Source organism: Eptatretus burgeri, chromosome 1 (genome assembly GCF_056783735.1).
Source record: "Eptatretus burgeri isolate ZD-2024b chromosome 1, Ebu_testis_v1, whole genome shotgun sequence".
NCBI classification, from domain to species: Eukaryota; Metazoa; Chordata; class Myxini; order Myxiniformes; family Myxinidae; genus Eptatretus; species Eptatretus burgeri.
The window spans coordinates 69,930,904-69,949,404 of record NC_140961.1 but is presented as its reverse complement, the minus strand read 5'-3'; the positions used below and the strand labels follow the sequence as shown (position 1 = coordinate 69,949,404).

General features: G+C 50.0%; 1 protein-coding gene across 1 annotated transcript in view; it reads right to left on the bottom strand.

Annotated features, from left to right (window-relative positions):
• The window catches only part of PICK1 (protein interacting with PRKCA 1), a 103,810-nt gene that overhangs the window by 72,166 nt on the left and 13,143 nt on the right, over positions 1–18,501 (bottom strand). Inside the window, exons 2-3 of the mRNA XM_085887144.1 lie at positions 7,485–7,596; positions 2,233–2,361 (exon numbers count right to left, since the gene is read on the bottom strand). Of these exons, the coding sequence (XP_085743270.1) occupies positions 2,233–2,361; positions 7,485–7,596 (241 nt within the window). The remainder of the gene's footprint in view (positions 1–2,232; positions 2,362–7,484; positions 7,597–18,501) is intronic.

Sequence of the window (18,501 nt, the reverse complement as noted above, 5' to 3'; positions counted from 1 at the left end):
TGCGAAACTTATTTCTAACTTATGTTTGACGTGCTTTGAACCAATTCTTTACGTAGTCCCAACACACGTCGACGTATATAGACGTATTCCAATGACGTCTTCCGGTCGTCAAAAAAAAAAAATTAACATGTTTCTAGCTTACAACTGCCATATAAAGACGCGTTCCCAGCGGTTTTGGGAATTGGTAGATAAAAATGCTGCTCATAAAAGGGGAACCCAACAGTGTTTTCGAGTCCTTTTTGAGTCGATGTCCATGTCAGCAGTAACAGTATCAGTATCAGTATTAGTATTAGTAGTAGTTTGTTCATGTTGGCAGTAGTAGGTGAGTGTGAGGGGGAGGGTGTGGGTTATGATGGATCCTCCTTGCGTCCGCGTGTCCACGGGTAGGAGACATCTTTGCACCATTGTTCGAAGTTCTTCGCGGCTAATTTTTTATGGGGCTTTTTCAACAATGAGCTATGGTTTGTTTTTACGATTTAGGTCTATTCATAACGGGTTGGACAAATGCACAATGAACTAATAATGTGCATAGAGCGCTTTGATTACTTATAGATACGATATACCAACGAATAATTATCGTGAAGCCGGCGTTCACAAACTATGCCCAACGATAGCCTAACTTATCCATATCGTGCGGCAGTTTATCTTTGCCGGTGACGTAGGGTTTGCTATCCATAGGCTGCCACTCAACTATTTAAATGGCTGCATCTCCACTATTGAAAGTAGACGCTTGCGCTCAACAATTGGATTTTTTTTACACTCAACGACTTTTAAACGGTACCACTCAGCTATTTTCATTGTTTACAATGAACGATTTAAATTGCTGTCACTCGCCTTTGTTTTTTGGCGCTAGGGTTTTGAAATTTGAAGCGTTTCTTCTGAACGTGTTAAAACGCTCAAACTCGACTATTTTAAATAGACGCTGCCGATGGACAATTGGAATCATAGCCAAGCTAGACATCGAAGTGTGAACATCCTCGTCATGCAGAAGAAAAGTTTGAAGAATGCTGCAAATAAGTGTCCTGGCCGTGGCCGTGGACGCTGACGCAAGGACGATCCATTATACTGACGTCTTTCAGCCTATGAGTAACTTAAAAGTAACGTCTGTCGATGTGTGGCAACGATAGCGTAACGTGCCAACAACATGTTAATCATAGGTTAGAAATAAGTTTCGGGTACGCTAAACATTACCTCGGCGTGTTTCAACTTATGATTAACTTACAAGTAGCATGTGTTGGCGTCTGTCAACGATCGCAGACCGTGCATACAACTTGTGGCCAGCGTAGCGGAACGTGTGAGTCATACGCCGGCATACGTTGTGAAATTTCAAGCATGAAAAAATTTGAGAACAACCAAAAAGTACAACGTTTAAAGCCAACGTACGACGATGTATGGCAGTGTTTTTCAGCGTGCTCTCAATGTTATCAAAACTTACCCATAACGTATTCAACGTGTGCCAGCGTTTTAGAAAAAAAAAAATCAAAAAATCGGCATACGTTGGCTAAAACGTCAAGGTGTGACCGAGCCTTAAGGCTCGTAGAGGATGTGCAACACAGAATGCATGCACATACGGCAAGCAAGCACGCACTGGACTTGACTTCAGACAAAAACAGCCACAGAACATGGGGGAAGTGATGCAACTTTCCAGGAAACTGAGTACTTGCGATGCCATATTTGGGACGTCACTTTTTCTCTCCACAATCAGTGGGGGAATGAAGGAAAAAAAAATTTCTTTCTTGGTACGACTCTGCCAGGATTGGAATTGAACGCCAACCTCCCAGACTCATCAGAGAAGCTCCAAACATTATGCCACAGATTATAATCTCATGAGAATTAACACTTTCACTTTATGAGTCAAAAGTAGTAGCAACATTATATCATTTTACAAAGTAAAGACTTATGGAGTGTTTCAGTGTAAACAGGTTTGCATTGCACTGACCAAGTACCAATTGCATTGATTTAGTATTTTAGTGGGACATACTCTTATGGGATATGCTTTTTCCTCTTCACAAACGACCTGAACAATGCACAATGAAACAAAGTGATTGCTGCTTCGAGCTCGTGAAACACTATGATGTTTTGCCATAACAACTCCATCACAATGTTTTTATTTATCAAATTAGCTATTAAGTCAATGCGACCTTCTAGTCATGAGGTCGAAGGTACAAGTCCAGGAAAAAATAGCTGCAAGACAATGGTTAAAAATATTTTCCAATAAAAACATTGCATAACCTTCACAGCTTGAATCATCTTGGCAACTTCAACCTTTGTCTTCCCTTTCACAGATTTCCCATTGACTCCAACAAGTTCATCACCAGCAGCTAATGTGCCATCATGTGATGCTGGAGTATTGTCAAACACCTAAAAAAACAAAACAAATTGAAAGCAGTTTGGCATATTTGACACCCAATATCAACCTTGCTAAGCATCTCTGACTTAAACGCACACTTTCCCTAATTTATAATACTGGAGGACAAACCAAACAGCATCCATTTTAAAAGGTGAGATTAATAGAGACAGAAAGAACAAAAATAAAGATCCATTTTCCCCTATCACCGTTCTCTCCATTGTTTAACGTTAAAAATGTGTTAGGTTTAATCAAAGAGTCAGTAATAATAAAAAAGAGAAGGTCGCACAATCACAGTATATCCCTGATTACTTGTTCACGAACTTCCGTCATATCTACCTGCTGAAAAATCACCTCAAGTTGAAGTGTGGGAGATGTACCGTGAATTGAGCAAGATCAATGCAAAGAAAGCCATTGGCCCCGATGACGTTCCAAACAGAATTTTCAAGTATCTTGCATGTGAACTCAGTATTCCCAACACTGATATATTCACATCATCGCTTATTGAGGGAAAACTTACACAAATCTGGAAAGACGCTGATGTGGTTCCTGCACCGAAAGAAAATCCAGGTGTTCTCAAAAAGTTGAGACCAGTATCCCAAACTTCCCAGTGCACGAAGGTTTGCGAGGAATTTGTTGCCAGATGGATGCAGGAAGATATGATACCCAATATTGATAGACATCAGTACGGGAGTCTTAAAGAGTCTTCAACCACACTGTAATGTCAGTCATGACATTTGTTGGTTAGTAAAGATTTACAATACCATTAATGTTCTGAGTGGATGTTCTGGGTGGAGCTTGGAGCGAAGGTTCTGGGCGCAGCTCAGAACGGATACAGATGCATTATAGGAAGCCAAAAGCTTCGGCTCTCTGCAAGGTTTACACCTGCTGCAAGCTTACATCACTCTGCGAAGCAAACATCGTGTTGTAAAGCTTATACTGCGTTGTGAGGGTCATATCGAGCCACAAGGCCATCAGTGCGACCAGGCCCATTCTATGTTTTATCAACATACAAGTGCTACTCATTGAGGCTTAAAGTGGTCAGTATATCTCTCCTTGCAGCTAAATGTAAGATTGTATGCAGTAAGAAAGATTGCAATATATTTTGTACGCGTTTTCATGAAACGCAGTGCATGTCACGTACATTCGTACCAATAGCATAAAATATTTTGATGCCATTTGAGGTATGTTTCCTGTTCGTTTGATTTAGTGTATTTGATTTATAGCAGAACTGTATTGCATTTCCAAAGTATTGTTGTCACAAAACAACATCATTCCTTTAGAGTTTCTTGGAACCTTTAGGAGCTTTTCTGAGCTTTCCAAAGTGATTAAAGAACTTTCTCGAAGCCTCTTTGGGAATGAATAAACGGCCAAAGGCTTCTGTGTGAACATGACTCCTTGTGTCCATATCTGCATACAACATCCAACAAACCTGCAATACTACAATTACGAAACCCCTAATGGCAGATAAGCGCTCGTTGTTGATAAACACACACTGTTTGGTGGAAATGCTGCATGAATTCTAAAAGAGCTCTGATAAAACTGACACCATTAGGAATCTCGTTGTTACAGATTTCTCCAAAGCTTTTGACTCCATTGATCAATTGTTGTCACAAAACTCATCAAGTTGGACATCAGAAGAGAAATCATCCCTTGGATAGCAGATTTTCTAACAAACAGGAGACAGAGGGTGAAATACAAAGGCACTCTATCTAACTGGAAATCAATTAACTGTGGAGTACCACAGGGAACAAAGATTGGTCCTCTGGCATTCCTTGCCATTATCAATGATGCATTGGACTCATATCATCAGAGTTGCAAAAATGGAAGTATGTCGACGATCTGAGTATCGGAGAGGTGAGATCATCGAGTGCCCCCCACGACAATACAAAATGCCGTGACCGAACTCAGTGAATGGGCTGATGAGAATCATCTTCACCTGAATACAGCTAAATGCAAACGGCTGCAATTTTGCTTCAAACATACATCGCCGGAACCACCTGCCCTCAACATCGGAACCAATACCCTCGATGTTGTAGAGCAAACCAAAATACTCGGAGCATGGATAAAAGATGATCTAAAATGGGACAATAAAGTGAAGGAAATGATGACCAAGAGAAATAAGAGAGTGCATTTGCTGAGTAGAATGAAAAAGTTCAATATCCCACCACACGATCTTGTTAATATCTACAACTCGTACATCCGGCCATCACTCGAATATGCTGCACCGGTGTGGCATCCTGGACTAACAAAAGGGCAAACTGAAGACCGAGAGAAAATCGAAAAAAAAAGAGCAATGAGGATTGTTCTCGTGGAACCAGTACGACTCGTATTGGGATGCCCTCATAGCGTCTGGGATTGAGCCACTTGAAAAATAGAAAAGAAGAATAAACCTATGTTCTAAGTTTGCATCCTCTTGTGTGCGATCTCAGAAGTATAGTAACTGGTTCCTGAAAAACGATGCCACTCATGCAATGCAGCTTCATGGTTCTCGCAAACACAAAATCGACGAGTGACGAATAGCAAGATATCAAAATAGCACGATTCCATTTCTTGTAACGTGTCTCGATGAAGAACAGGGTAAAAGGATTGATTAGGTTAAATAGGTTTAATGTTAGATGGTCCAGTGGAATTATTGTTTTAGAAACTTTTCACCGACATGACTTTTGTATACTATTTATCTATGAATTTTTACTTGCTTTTTTCTTGTACAATGTATTAATTTTGTTCAAATTATCAATTGTAAAACTTACCTCAATTCGGTCCTTGGCCACGATGGAAGTTGAATTGAAATAAAGAAAAATAATAAAATGACCTTGTCTGCAATTGGAATTCCAGATAAGGTATCGTCATCGTGCACCGTCCGTCTCCTATTTTGACTTATCCAGCCAAACCGCTGGGCCGAGCCGGCTAATATTTGGCAGCAACGTTTCGCTCCTGACTGGTAACAGGCATTGCAAAGTTTGTTCCGGTCAAGTGACAGTGAGTAGGTCAAAATGGCAGACTTTGTAAATTCCTTCAAAAATCTTCTCCAGACCCACCAGTCAGAATGCTACCAAATTTGGGTTACAACATTTGGCCAGGGTAGGGATGTTAAATTGCAGAGGTCATGCCGATCACATGACTGGAAGTGTGCCAAAATGGCAGACTTAGTAAATTTTTGAGAAAAAAAATCACATAAATTCCTTTAAAAAATGTTCTTCTCCAGACGTACCAGTCAGAATGCTATGAAATTTGGGTTACATAATTAAGCTAGGGCCCAGATAAGCTGCAGGTCCAGTAGTCCTATTTTTATTGTTTCATATGTAGCATATGGTTGCATCATTCTGAGAGCGCAGCTGTGCTGCTGATGCAGTGCCCCCCTGTTTCCACTAAGCTGGTACTCATTTTACCAACCTCGGAAGGATGACAGGCCAAGTCAACCCACCTGGTGTTTAACGGCATGACAGGGGCTCAAACTCAAAATCTTAGGATCTTAAGCCAGCCACCTTAACTGTGAAGCCAACAGCAGGCTTACAGGATATCCCTGGAAGTGCTTCATTTTAAAATCTTATAAATATAATTAAAGTCCAACAGGATGGTGCAGAAGCAGCACACTTAACTTTCAGTTGTCGAGGCTGGATTTGATAAACTGACGGATATGCATTTTGCAGGCAGGGTGTCATATCACAAAATGCATTATCCTTTGGGTGGATGTTAAGGTGGGAACTCGTCTACTAGCATTAGCTAGTGGACGTTAAAGATCACATGGTGTTTTTTGTGAAGAGTCGGCAAGTTATTGACAGCACCCTGAACAAATTCCAAATTTTTGCCCCAAACGCGAGTGTGCCTGTGACCATGGGTACCACCTTGTCTGGTAAACCTTCTCCTCCTTTTGGCAAACGGCTCAGCAATGTGCTGTACAATACCCCCACCACATTGGAAGCAGATGTCTCTTTCTGCTGATCTAAAAAAAATTAGATTCTTGTCTGATAAAATGGGACATTCCCTCCTATCCTGGAAAATCTTATAGTCTCTTTCTGTCACTATGGATGTATCATCAAATGATCCACCTATCTTCCTTCATAGTCAACAACTGGAAGTGGTTCTATCTCTTGAACTTCTAAGCCTTGCAATTAGTCATGACTTCTCCTGAGCTGACCACACAGTAAAGCTGGTCTTCAAAGCCACCCACAGACTGGGCATCATCAATCCTTTCAACTCTTTCTTGAAAAATCAGAACTGGCCAGTACTGATTTGTGAATAGCTCAATGGAGTACTGATCACCCTTGCAGGATGGTGCCCCGGCATCACTTGTCTCTCCTGAATTATGTGGAATCTAAAGCTCTTAATATTATCGGACTACCTCATGTTGAGGCCAAAGCACAAGGCCTGTTGCTTTCTCATTTCAGGAAGGTCAGTGGTCTCTCTTTTTACCACTTCTCCTTTAGTTTAGCTCCCTCTGATCTCTCAGCCTTCTGACCTGCCCCAACTACTCCAAGATGTATGCATTCTTCCAGTTAACCCCTCCTGGTTAGACTTCCAAAATACAGGCTGACTGCAAACTTCAACTCTTTGTTCCTTGCTTCTCCCATCTACAAAACCACCTTCCAGAGGCTGTCCTGTCTCACTCTTCCCTCCAGGGCTTCAAGCGAGCAGGTGCAACACAATCTTATGTCATCCCTAATCCTTAAACTCACAATTTTTATTACCCATTTAAAATTTATCCCTCCATAACCCAACTTTCTTTATTGCAAGTTGCAGTGTTTCCTTCTGTCCTCATGCTTGTTTGTTCATTCCCTTGCTTTGTGCATCCAATAGTTGCCCCACTACACCAATGTCAGTCCACACCCTCCATCACCTCTCTCTTCTATGAGCCTCGATGTTGTAAAGAGAGAGAGAGAAAAAGAACTGGCTTCTCCTGCTTTTCCTCCAACTTGCTCACAATCACACCCCCCCACAATAATCACATACATATATATGCAAGATATGGACAAATCTAAACACACTGTATCATCCTTATATGGCCCTTTCATGAAATCACATATAAATTTATGTCCGAGTTCATAAATCAAAATTTCGACATCTCAATGTTCGCATTAGTGTTCTTGGCTGATCAAAGTAAGTCCAATCCACATTTGCCAATCTCTGCATGTACCTGAACCACGTAGAGACACGGGCAGAGTGGTGCACCACCTCCAATGCTGATACCGATCATGTTCTGTGGATCTTTCTGCAATACCACAGTCCCAGGCACGATGGGAATTCCCCTGTATGTACAATGATGACACATTTCTGAAAAAGTGCAAGTGTATTTATGCCTTGTTTCCAAGCTATTAAATCAAATTAATTACTTCTTTGTTCAATTATCAAATAAAGCCATAATATATCTCACAATAACCATTTGCATGGGAGAAGCTCAAGGAAGACATAACTGTGCTACTAATTAACTATATATATATATATATATATATATATATATATATATATATATATATATATATATATATATATATATTGTTACGGATTCGCGCCCGCCGGCGTGCTGACGGCCACGTAACTCGAATCGCGGCACGTCGCCCACCAGACGGACAATCCAGTCGTGACCCTCTCGGACTAACGCCGGGAACCAGTCACGGGTGGACCTTTCGGTCTCACCGCGATCGAGCCAATCAGCCCCCGCGTGGGATAGGGTTGCTCGCCAAATTCGACCTACCTAAGTATCCACACGGAGGGTAGACCGGGCGATCGCACCTCGCCGCAGGTCGACTTCGGACACGGGCCACTTAAGCGACCCGTTCCGTACTATCGGGATAACCGAGCGGTGTTATCGTCGGCCTCGACGGTTCGATTAATTATCGGGCGTATTCAGCCCACTACCAACCCTTTACGTGAAGCAAGATGAGGATTCAATGAAAGAAATGACGAAGCGAAGCGGGAAACAGTTCAACACAAAGCACATTTATTCGCGATGAACGGAAAGCGCACATATACAATTCCACCAAAAGCACACAGAAAAGAAAAACACAATGCAATTTACACAAAAAGCAAATGCGACAATGCAGATCTAATACCGATTACGCGAGCACACGGCAACACTTATACAATTTTACTTCACAGACGGCGCCGACAACACATACCCAAAACCAATGAAAAGAACACCCTCAAAGATGAGGCGGGCCTGAGGCCGAGACCGGGTCGGGCCTACCCGTCTGGTGATGAGACGCGGAGCGGCGATGGTGCCTCAACTCCGCGGGCCTCGCGGACAGTGTCTGGTAGGGGGTGGGAAAGGGGCCCCCTTGGTCGCACTATCTCAGCGCGGGGGGAAACAGGAGGGGTTGCTGATGCTCGGGGTATAGAGGATTTTTATTGTCCCGCGACGAGCGTCTCCACCTCGGCCAGGTCGCGCTGTCGGCCTCCCTGGGGTGCAGCTCCCTGCACGACGCGAGCACCCCCTCGTCTGCCCTCGCCGCCTCTCCACAGCTCCGTCCCCTCCGCTCCGACTCCAACGCACACGACGACCAGCTCCTTCTTGCCAACTCCACCGCCCGCGAAGTCTTAACTCTCTGTTCCCTCTCGACTCTACTACTCTCTGGACTGACGAACACGGTCGCTTATATAAGCCCCGTGGCTTCGCCTTTGACCCCCTCCCTTCGACCTTTCACCTCGCTCCCCATTGGCCCGAGAAAAAGTGGGCGTGAATGCTTTTTGATCCATAAATTTGCATATATCGATCGCCCTCCAACGCCCTGGAGGCGGGGCCAATTCGCCCCTCGCTCACCGATTGGACGGCAAAAAGTGGGCGTGTGTCGTTTTTGATCCGTTTTTGAAGCACAAAATCCGTGATTTTGTACACGCTGTTCGGCGCGCGCCCTGCACGAGTCCAACACCGGTACCCACAGACACACAGACCCGCTGGCCTCACTCACTCACCAAGTACTCACCTCACAACTCTCCAACTCTTCAACACACACACCGCTGAACTCTGCCATCCTCCTAACTACATCCCCTAACTAACTCGTGCTCCCACGTCGTCCCTTAAACTACAGCACGTTCCTTTTAACCCTGTGTAGCTAAACTACGTCCCCTCTACACATTCACAAGTCTGTCACGGTCTCAAATAATCCCATTTTATTTCCCAACCTAAATCTCGCTACAATCCCTCTAACTAATCCATTCCACGGACTCCATGAGGACTTACCCCTGCCCCATGGAGCCAGTCTAACTAAGCTAACCCTTCCCCCTAACTAGTTCCCATCCTGTGCCCAGGTCAAGGGGGTCTTCCACCCTTTGCCCAGGAATCCTGTGCACCCGAAAGTGAGGCTTGTTTTTTTTTTTTTTTCATGCGCAGCACCTGCGCGGCAACTCGCGCACTTTGCACCTGCCCGTGACGTCATGCAGCTGCACGTGTTCGTCGTCCCTCCTTGGACGGTGCCATCCGGCAGAGATACCCCTCCTGCCGGATTCCAACCCCACGTGCAGCCATGGCGTCACCGTGCGCATAAAAAAAAACACAAGCCCCACGTCTCGAGGGGTTCCCCACGCGAACACATGTGCTTTGCCCGTTGGAGCTTAACACACACGATCGCGTGGAGAACCCGTCCGGTCCAAATCCATTTACCTGCCTAAACTTTGTCCGTCCGCGGGGTCGGCAAATCCACCGCGTGCGTTTCCGGACCGGGACTTCACTCTCGCAAGCGAGCACGTGGCGGTCTCGTGCGTTGCACAGCACGAACCGCGTGCTCACTGCTGGGTGAACCCGGTACGGTCCCCGAAACAGCTGCAGCCGCCACTCGGCTTTCTTTGTTCACATGTCGCCGTCGTCGCCTCCATTCCACCCACGCACACCTGCGTGTTACGACGCACACAGTCCACTCCATCACATTCACACCGGGAGACGCGGCTGCGTGCTCCCGCATGCCAACCGACATCTCCCTCACATACCGCTCTCTCACACACACGGTCTCCCTTGCATTCGGCCGTTCACTCACGCGTGCCTCACTACTCACACAAACCATACTACTTACACACGCGGGGGCACTCACCCGCGGTTCCTCATCCACACACCGTGCCTCACTCACACACGCGGGGGCACACACCCGCGGTGCCTCACTCACACACACGGCGACACTCATACACGGTGCCTCATCCACACACGCGGGGGCACTCAACCGCGGTGTCTCATCCATACTCCGTGCCTCACTCACACATACGGGGGCACTCACCCGCGGTGCCTCACCCACACACGCGGGGGCACTCAACCGCGGTGCCTCATCCACACACACGGCCTCTTCCACACACGGTGCCTCATCCACGCACGGCGTGCTGGGAAGCACGTACTCTGGCACAATCGCCACCTCACCACTCACACACGGGGTCGCTTCCACACACGGTGCCGCACTCACACCTTGCACCACACACACAGGGACAACTACACTGGGGATTCGTGTCCCCACAAGGGTCTCCGGGGCCTCTATACCCCCCAAGCTCTCCGTGCACCCGTCCACAGCACTCCTCCTCTCAACCTCGCAAAGCACGACCGAACTCACCTGGTCGTGACTCGCCTCAAGGGGGCATACTCCCTCCCCTCGTTCCTGGAGGAGGCCATCCAGGTGCTCGCACTGGGTCTCTACACGCTCCGCGAGCTCACCCCCATTGTCCTCCACTACCTGTGTGTGTGCGTCACTTACCCCGTCTTCATCGTGTTGTCTCTCCTCTATTTTTTCTGTCTCCCGTGTCTCTGCCAACTCTGTCACCTCTTCACCCTTTACCTCCCTTGTCTCAACTATTATTATTTCCTTTGTCACGGCCTTCATGCCCGCCTGCTGGCATCGGCCCATGTTCTGCGTCTCACCCCGCAGCTTTTTCGTTCCTTCCTTCATTTACTGTGTACTCGCATCGATCTTTTCGTTCATGCTTTTTATTTCCGCATTCATTTGTGCCAGCATGGTGAATAGCTGGGCCATGTCGGATGCACTCAGCTGAGCCGTTTCGGCAAGGGTTGGGGAAGGGTTTTGGTGGAGAGGGGGGAGGTGTCATACACCGCGGCCGCTGCCGCACCTTTTTCGGGCTCTGGGCTCAGTTGGGGGAGTTCATGTTCCTGCACAATAAACATTTCCTGCACGGGGATTTCATCCTGAGCCATGGATTCTACACATTCTACATCCATTTCTGATACCCCCGGCTCCCGCTCGCCTTGAGACGCCATCTTGCTTCTCGTGAAGGGTTAATTTGAATCGCTCGTAATTTGGAGGGAATCGGGGGTCGCTTCTCTCACCCCTGGACCGATTCCCGTGAATTTAGCTGGAGACAGGAGAGCCCGTTTTCCTGTTCTCCGATACCAGTGCCGCGAGGAGGGCGATGGGTTTATATCGCACGACCTGACACCAGTGTTACGGATTCGCGCCCGCCGGCGTGCTGACGGCCACGTAACTCGAATCGCGGCACGTCGCCCACCGGACGGACAATCCAGTCGTGACCCTCTCGGACTAACGCCGGGAACCAGTCACGGGTGGACCTTTCGGTCTCACCGCGATCAAGCCAATCAGCCCCCGCGTGGGATAGGGTTGCTCGCCAAATTCGACCTACCTAAGTACCCACACGGAGGGTAGACTGGGCGATCGCACCTCGCCGCAGGTCGACTTCGGACACGGGCCACTTAAGCGACCCGTTCCGTACTATCGGGATAACCGAGCGGTGTTATCGTCGGCCTCGACGGTTCGATTAATTATCGGGCGTATTCAGCCCACTACCAACCCTTTACGTGAAGCAAGATGAGGATTCAATGAAAGAAATGACGAAGCGAAGCGGGAAACAGTTCAACACAAAGCACATTTATTCGCGATGAACGGAAAGCGCACATATACAATTCCACCAAAAGCACACAGAAAAGAAAAACACAATGCAATTTACACAAAAAGCAAATGCGACAATGCAGATCTAATACCGATTACGCGAGCACACGGCAACACTTATACAATTTTACTTCACAGACGGCGCCGACAACACATACCCAAAACCAATGAAAAGAACACCCTCAAAGATGAGGCGGGCCTGAGGCCGAGACCGGGTCGGGCCTACCCGTCTGGTGATGAGACGCGGAGCGGCGATGGTGCCTCAACTCCGCGGGCCTCGCGGACAGTGTCTGGTAGGGGGTGGGAAAGGGGCCCCCTTGGTCGCACTATCTCAGCGCGGGGGAAACAGGAGGGGGTTGCTGATGCTCGGGGTATAGAGGATTTTTATTGTCCCGCGACGAGCGTCTCCACCTCGGCCAGGTCGCGCTGTCGGCCTCCCTGGGGTGCAGCTCCCTGCACGACGCGAGCACCCCCTCGTCTGCCCTCGCCGCCTCTCCACAGCTCCGTCCCCTCCGCTCCGACTCCAACGCACACGACGACCAGCTCCTTCTTGCCAACTCCACCGCCCGCGAAGTCTTAACTCTCTGTTCCCTCTCGACTCTACTACTCTCTGGACTGACGAACACGGTCGCTTATATAAGCCCCGTGGCTTCGCCTTTGACCCCCTCCCTTCGACCTTTCACCTCGCTCCCCATTGGCCCGAGAAAAAGTGGGCGTGAATGCTTTTTGATCCATAAATTTGCATATATCGATCGCCCTCCAACGCCCTGGAGGCGGGGCCAATTCGCCCCTCGCTCACCGATTGGACGGCAAAAAGTGGGCGTGTGTCGTTTTTGATCCGTTTTTGAAGCACAAAATCCGTGATTTTGTACACGCTGTTCGGCGCGCGCCCTGCACGAGTCCAACACCGGTACCCACAAGCGGCGCAAGAACGGTGGCGATGCGACGGTTGCGAGGTGTGACGGGAAGGTCGTGGCGGTTGTGGTGAAGCGGCGTTGTGGTTGGTGGGTGATGTTGTGACTGGTGGTGGTAACAATGGCGGTTGGTCCAAAATAAAGATAGTAAAAGAAAAACGGCTATCCTGAAGAGTCGCAGCACGCATAAATGACATGTATTCCCACTAGACAACGGGTTTGGGCCTAACTACACATGTACTTACCGAGATACCTCACCTAAGGGACCTGAATGGTGGTTTGCGAATTTGGTAACCACAACACTACCCCCTCCCCTTTTTACAGACTCGTCCCGAGTCGTCAAATTTTCGTGTGCCATCATGTGTAGTTTTCCCCTAGTACATTTTACCTACGGATCCCTGAGTGCGACATTAATGGTATTCGTGTCCCCAAAATAAATAACCTGAGGGCTGCGTAACTACCTAAACAAACTCACTCACACGGACGACTTAAATAAAATTGCCGGCGCTAAGACATACATGCCGGGGGCGCACTCATATTTACAGTACATCTTAACCTTAACTTACAAATTTTACACTAAACCATGGCCCAGGATCACTGAACTCTGCAAAAGAAAAGCAGTTAGCAGGGAGCCAGGCTGCCCACATGCAGTCTCTGGCTCAAAACAATGCAGGTGACAGGGAACGTGGCTGGCTGCTCACACGCAGTCCAAGGCCTTCCCTTTTGAACTGAACGCAGTGAACCACAACGGTGCATGGGCTGCACAAACGCAGTCTCCGTGCCAGCTCAAGTGGCACACGCAATGAGCAAAACGAATGGATGGATGAACACAAACACGGTGCACGGGCCGCCACTGCAGGCCCGTGGTTGTAGCTGCCAACAGGGCAGTTCTCGCAGCTTGCAAACTGTTGCATTGCGGATCCTGGCGCACATGGAAATGAACAGGGGGGGCAAAGCAAAAATTGAACGGGGCGGTGAACGTGGGCAGTGGGCATGGCATGGCAAAGGCAGCAGGCAAACACAGCCTGCAGAAGAAGGCCGCTGCAGGCAAACACAGCCGGCAGACGAACTGGCCGGCACAGGCCTCGAAGAAAAACAGCCAGCAGATGAACTGGCCGGCACAGGCCTTGCAGCACAGCAGCTGCAGACGATCCGGCCGGCACAGGCCTTGCAGCACCACAACAGCTGCCGATGAAGTTGGCCGGCCTCCGCCTTGAAGCAAAACACGGCCAGCCGATGAAGTTGGCCAGCTCTTGCCGTTCAGTGGAGGTTGGTGGAGGGAGTGCGGTGGTGCTGGCCACTTGGAGGGCGGGCTCGGACCTACCTACCTGTCTCCCTCCCACCTATTGCCTTTGCCTGTCACTGTACATACCCACTCCCTTAATTTGTCAAACCCCAATTTAGCCCCAACTTATTTTTTTTGTTGTTTTTATTTTTACTCCCCCACTATAAATCGTCCCCTAACCCCCTTTATCGTCCTTGTTCGGCTAACCTATCCTGTCACCTAGCCTACTCCCAACCCCTACGTTCCCTTCCCGGAGGGGAACAAGGGAGAGCTAACGTCCTGTGTCGAGGCCCAACGAAGCCTCAGAATGGCCTCCCCAGAGTTCGGCGATCTAACCCAAAGTGGGTCCAGCGGCCCACAACGACAGCGAGGGGATGGATGGTGCGGAGGGGTACATCTCCTAATCTACCCTAACCATTTAACTATTAAACTACCCCGGGGCTTTCAACAAGCGCCTCTCGCTTAAACTATTGGTTCTATAAACCCAGATTCCCGTCGCCTGTGTTGGTGTCCTCACAATTTCGGGCCTCGCCCCCCAATTTTCTCTCCGTGCCCTCACACGGTCTCCTGGCTGGGACACGTGGCTCCCTTTGGCAGGCACGACCCTCTGCCGAATCTCCCGCTATGGCACCCCCGGGCACTACACTGCCTCCGAGCCTACCAGCTCCCTAACACCGGGGAGTGCCCCCCATGGCACCTCCCCTGAAACGCACACGTGGCAGGCTGGCTTCCCAGGCCCCTTTCCGAGGGTCACCCTTGCCCACAACACTGCCCACGCGGCTAATGGCGCCCCGGGCCCCCGCACCAAGCAGACGCACCCGTGCCCACTACGCTATCCCGGCCCCCCATGGGCCCTTGGCCTACCGCGGCCGACTAGCCTGGTGCCCGGGGTACCCACTCAGCGATACTCACCTTTCGCAGCCACGCTCCCAAGCCCGTCAACAGGGCTCCTGCACCCCTCCAAATGGGTCTCGAGCCTACATTCCCACCAACAGCAAAACGACCTCCGTTTTGTAAATTTGACGAACCCCCTAACTCACTCTACACTGACCCCGGGGTCCCTTGGGCAGGAGTCACTCCTCCCCCCAATCACTCATCGCACCATGCATTCCCCATTCGCTCCATACACACAGACCCGCTGGCCTCACTCACTCACCAAGTACTCACCTCACAACTCTCCAACTCTTCAACACACACACCGCTGAACTCTGCCATCCTCCTAACTACATCCCCTAACTAACTCGTGCTCCCACGTCGTCCCTTAAACTACAGCACGTTCCTTTTAACCCTGTGTAGCTAAACTACGTCCCCTCTACACATTCACAAGTCTGTCACGGTCTCAAATAATCCCATTTTATTTCCCAACCTAAATCTCGCTACAATCCCTCTAACTAATCCATTCCACGGACTCCATGAGGACTTACCCCTGCCCCATGGAGCCAGTCTAACTAAGCTAACCCTTCCCCCTAACTAGTTCCCATCCTGTGCCCAGGTCAAGGGGGTCTTCCACCCTTTGCCCAGGAATCCTGTGCACCCGAAAGTGAGGCTTGTTTTTTTTTTTTTTTCATGCGCAGCACCTGCGCGGCAACTCGCGCACTTTGCACCTGCCCGTGACGTCATGCAGCTGCACGTGTTCGTCGTCCCTCCTTGGACGGTGCCATCCGGCAGAGATACCCCTCCTGCCGGATTCCAACCCCACGTGCAGCCATGGCGTCACCGTGCGCATAAAAAAACACAAGCCCCACGTCTCGAGGGGTTCCCCACGCGAACACATGTGCTTTGCCCGTTGGAGCTTAACACACACGATCGCGTGGAGAACCCGTCCGGTCCAAATCCATTTACCTGCCTAAACTTTGTCCGTCCGCGGGGTCGGCAAATCCACCGCGTGCGTTTCCGGACCGGGACTTCACTCTCGCAAGCGAGCACGTGGCGGTCTCGTGCGTTGCACAGCACGAACCGCGTGCTCACTGCTGGGTGAACCCGGTACGGTCCCCGAAACAGCTGCAGCCGCCACTCGGCTTTCTTTGTTCACATGTCGCCGTCGTCGCCTCCATTCCACCCACGCACACCTGCGTGTTACGACGCACACAGTCCACTCCATCACATTCACACCGGGAGACGCGGCTGCGTGCTCCCGCATGCCAACCGACATCTCCCTCACATACCGCTCTCTCACACACACGGTCTCCCTTGCATTCGGCCGTTCACTCACGCGTGCCTCACTACTCACACAAACCATACTACTTACACACGCGGGGGCACTCACCCGCGGTTCCTCATCCACACACCGTGCCTCACTCACACACGCGGGGGCACACACCCGCGGTGCCTCACTCACACACACGGCGACACTCATACACGGTGCCTCATCCACACACGCGGGGGCACTCAACCGCGGTGTCTCATCCATACTCCGTGCCTCACTCACACATACGGGGGCACTCACCCGCGGTGCCTCACCCACACACGCGGGGGCACTCAACCGCGGTGCCTCATCCACACACACGGCCTCTTCCACACACGGTGCCTCATCCACGCACGGCGTGCTGGGAAGCACGTACTCTGGCACAATCGCCACCTCACCACTCACACACGGGGTCGCTTCCACACACGGTGCCGCACTCACACCTTGCACCACACACACAGGGACAACTACACTGGGGATTCGTGTCCCCACAAGGGTCTCCGGGGCCTCTATACCCCCAAGCTCTCCGTGCACCCGTCCACAGCACTCCTCCTCTCAACCTCGCAAAGCACGACCGAACTCACCTGGTCGTGACTCGCCTCAAGGGGGCATACTCCCTCCCCTCGTTCCTGGAGGAGGCCATCCAGGTGCTCGCACTGGGTCTCTACACGCTCCGCGAGCTCACCCCCATTGTCCTCCACTACCTGTGTGTGTGCGTCACTTACCCCGTCTTCATCGTGTTGTCTCTCCTCTATTTTTTCTGTCTCCCGTGTCTCTGCCAACTCTGTCACCTCTTCACCCTTTACCTCCCTTGTCTCAACTATTATTATTTCCTTTGTCACGGCCTTCATGCCCGCCTGCTGGCATCGGCCCATGTTCTGCGTCTCACCCCGCAGCTTTTTCGTTCCTTCCTTCATTTACTGTGTACTCGCATCGATCTTTTCGTTCATGCTTTTTATTTCCGCATTCATTTGTGCCAGCATGGTGAATAGCTGGGCCATGTCGGATGCACTCAGCTGAGCCGTTTCGGCAAGGGTTGGGGAAGGGTTTTGGTGGAGAGGGGGGGGGGAGGTGTCATACACCGCGGCCGCTGCCGCACCTTTTTCGGGCTCTGGGCTCAGTTGGGGGAGTTCATGTTCCTGCACAATAAACATTTCCTGCACGGGGATTTCATCCTGAGCCATGGATTCTACACATTCTACATCCATTTCTGATACCCCCGGCTCCCGCTCGCCTTGAGACGCCATCTTGCTTCTCGTGAAGGGTTAATTTGAATCGCTCGTAATTTGGAGGGAATCGGGGGTCGCTTCTCTCACCCCTGGACCGATTCCCGTGAATTTAGCTGGAGACAGGAGAGCCCGTTTTCCTGTTCTCCGATACCAGTGCCGCGAGGAGGGCGATGGGTTTATATCGCACGACCTGACACCAGTGTTACGGATTCGCGCCCGCCGGCGTGCTGACGGCCACGTAACTCGAATCGCGGCACGTCGCCCACCGGACGGACAATCCAGTCGTGACCCTCTCGGACTAACGCCGGGAACCAGTCACGGGTGGACCTTTCGGTCTCACCGCGATCGAGCCAATCAGCCCCCGCGTGGGATAGGGTTGCTCGCCAAATTCGACCTACCTAAGTACCCACACGGAGGGTAGACTGGGCGATCGCACCTCGCCGCAGGTCGACTTCGGACACGGGCCACTTAAGCGACCCGTTCCGTACTATCGGGATAACCGAGCGGTGTTATCGTCGGCCTCGACGGTTCGATTAATTATCGGGCGTATTCAGCCCACTACCAACCCTTTACGTGAAGCAAGATGAGGATTCAATGAAAGAAATGACGAAGCGAAGCGGGAAACAGTTCAACACAAAGCACATTTATTCGCGATGAACGGAAAGCGCACATATACAATTCCACCAAAAGCACACAGAAAAGAAAAAC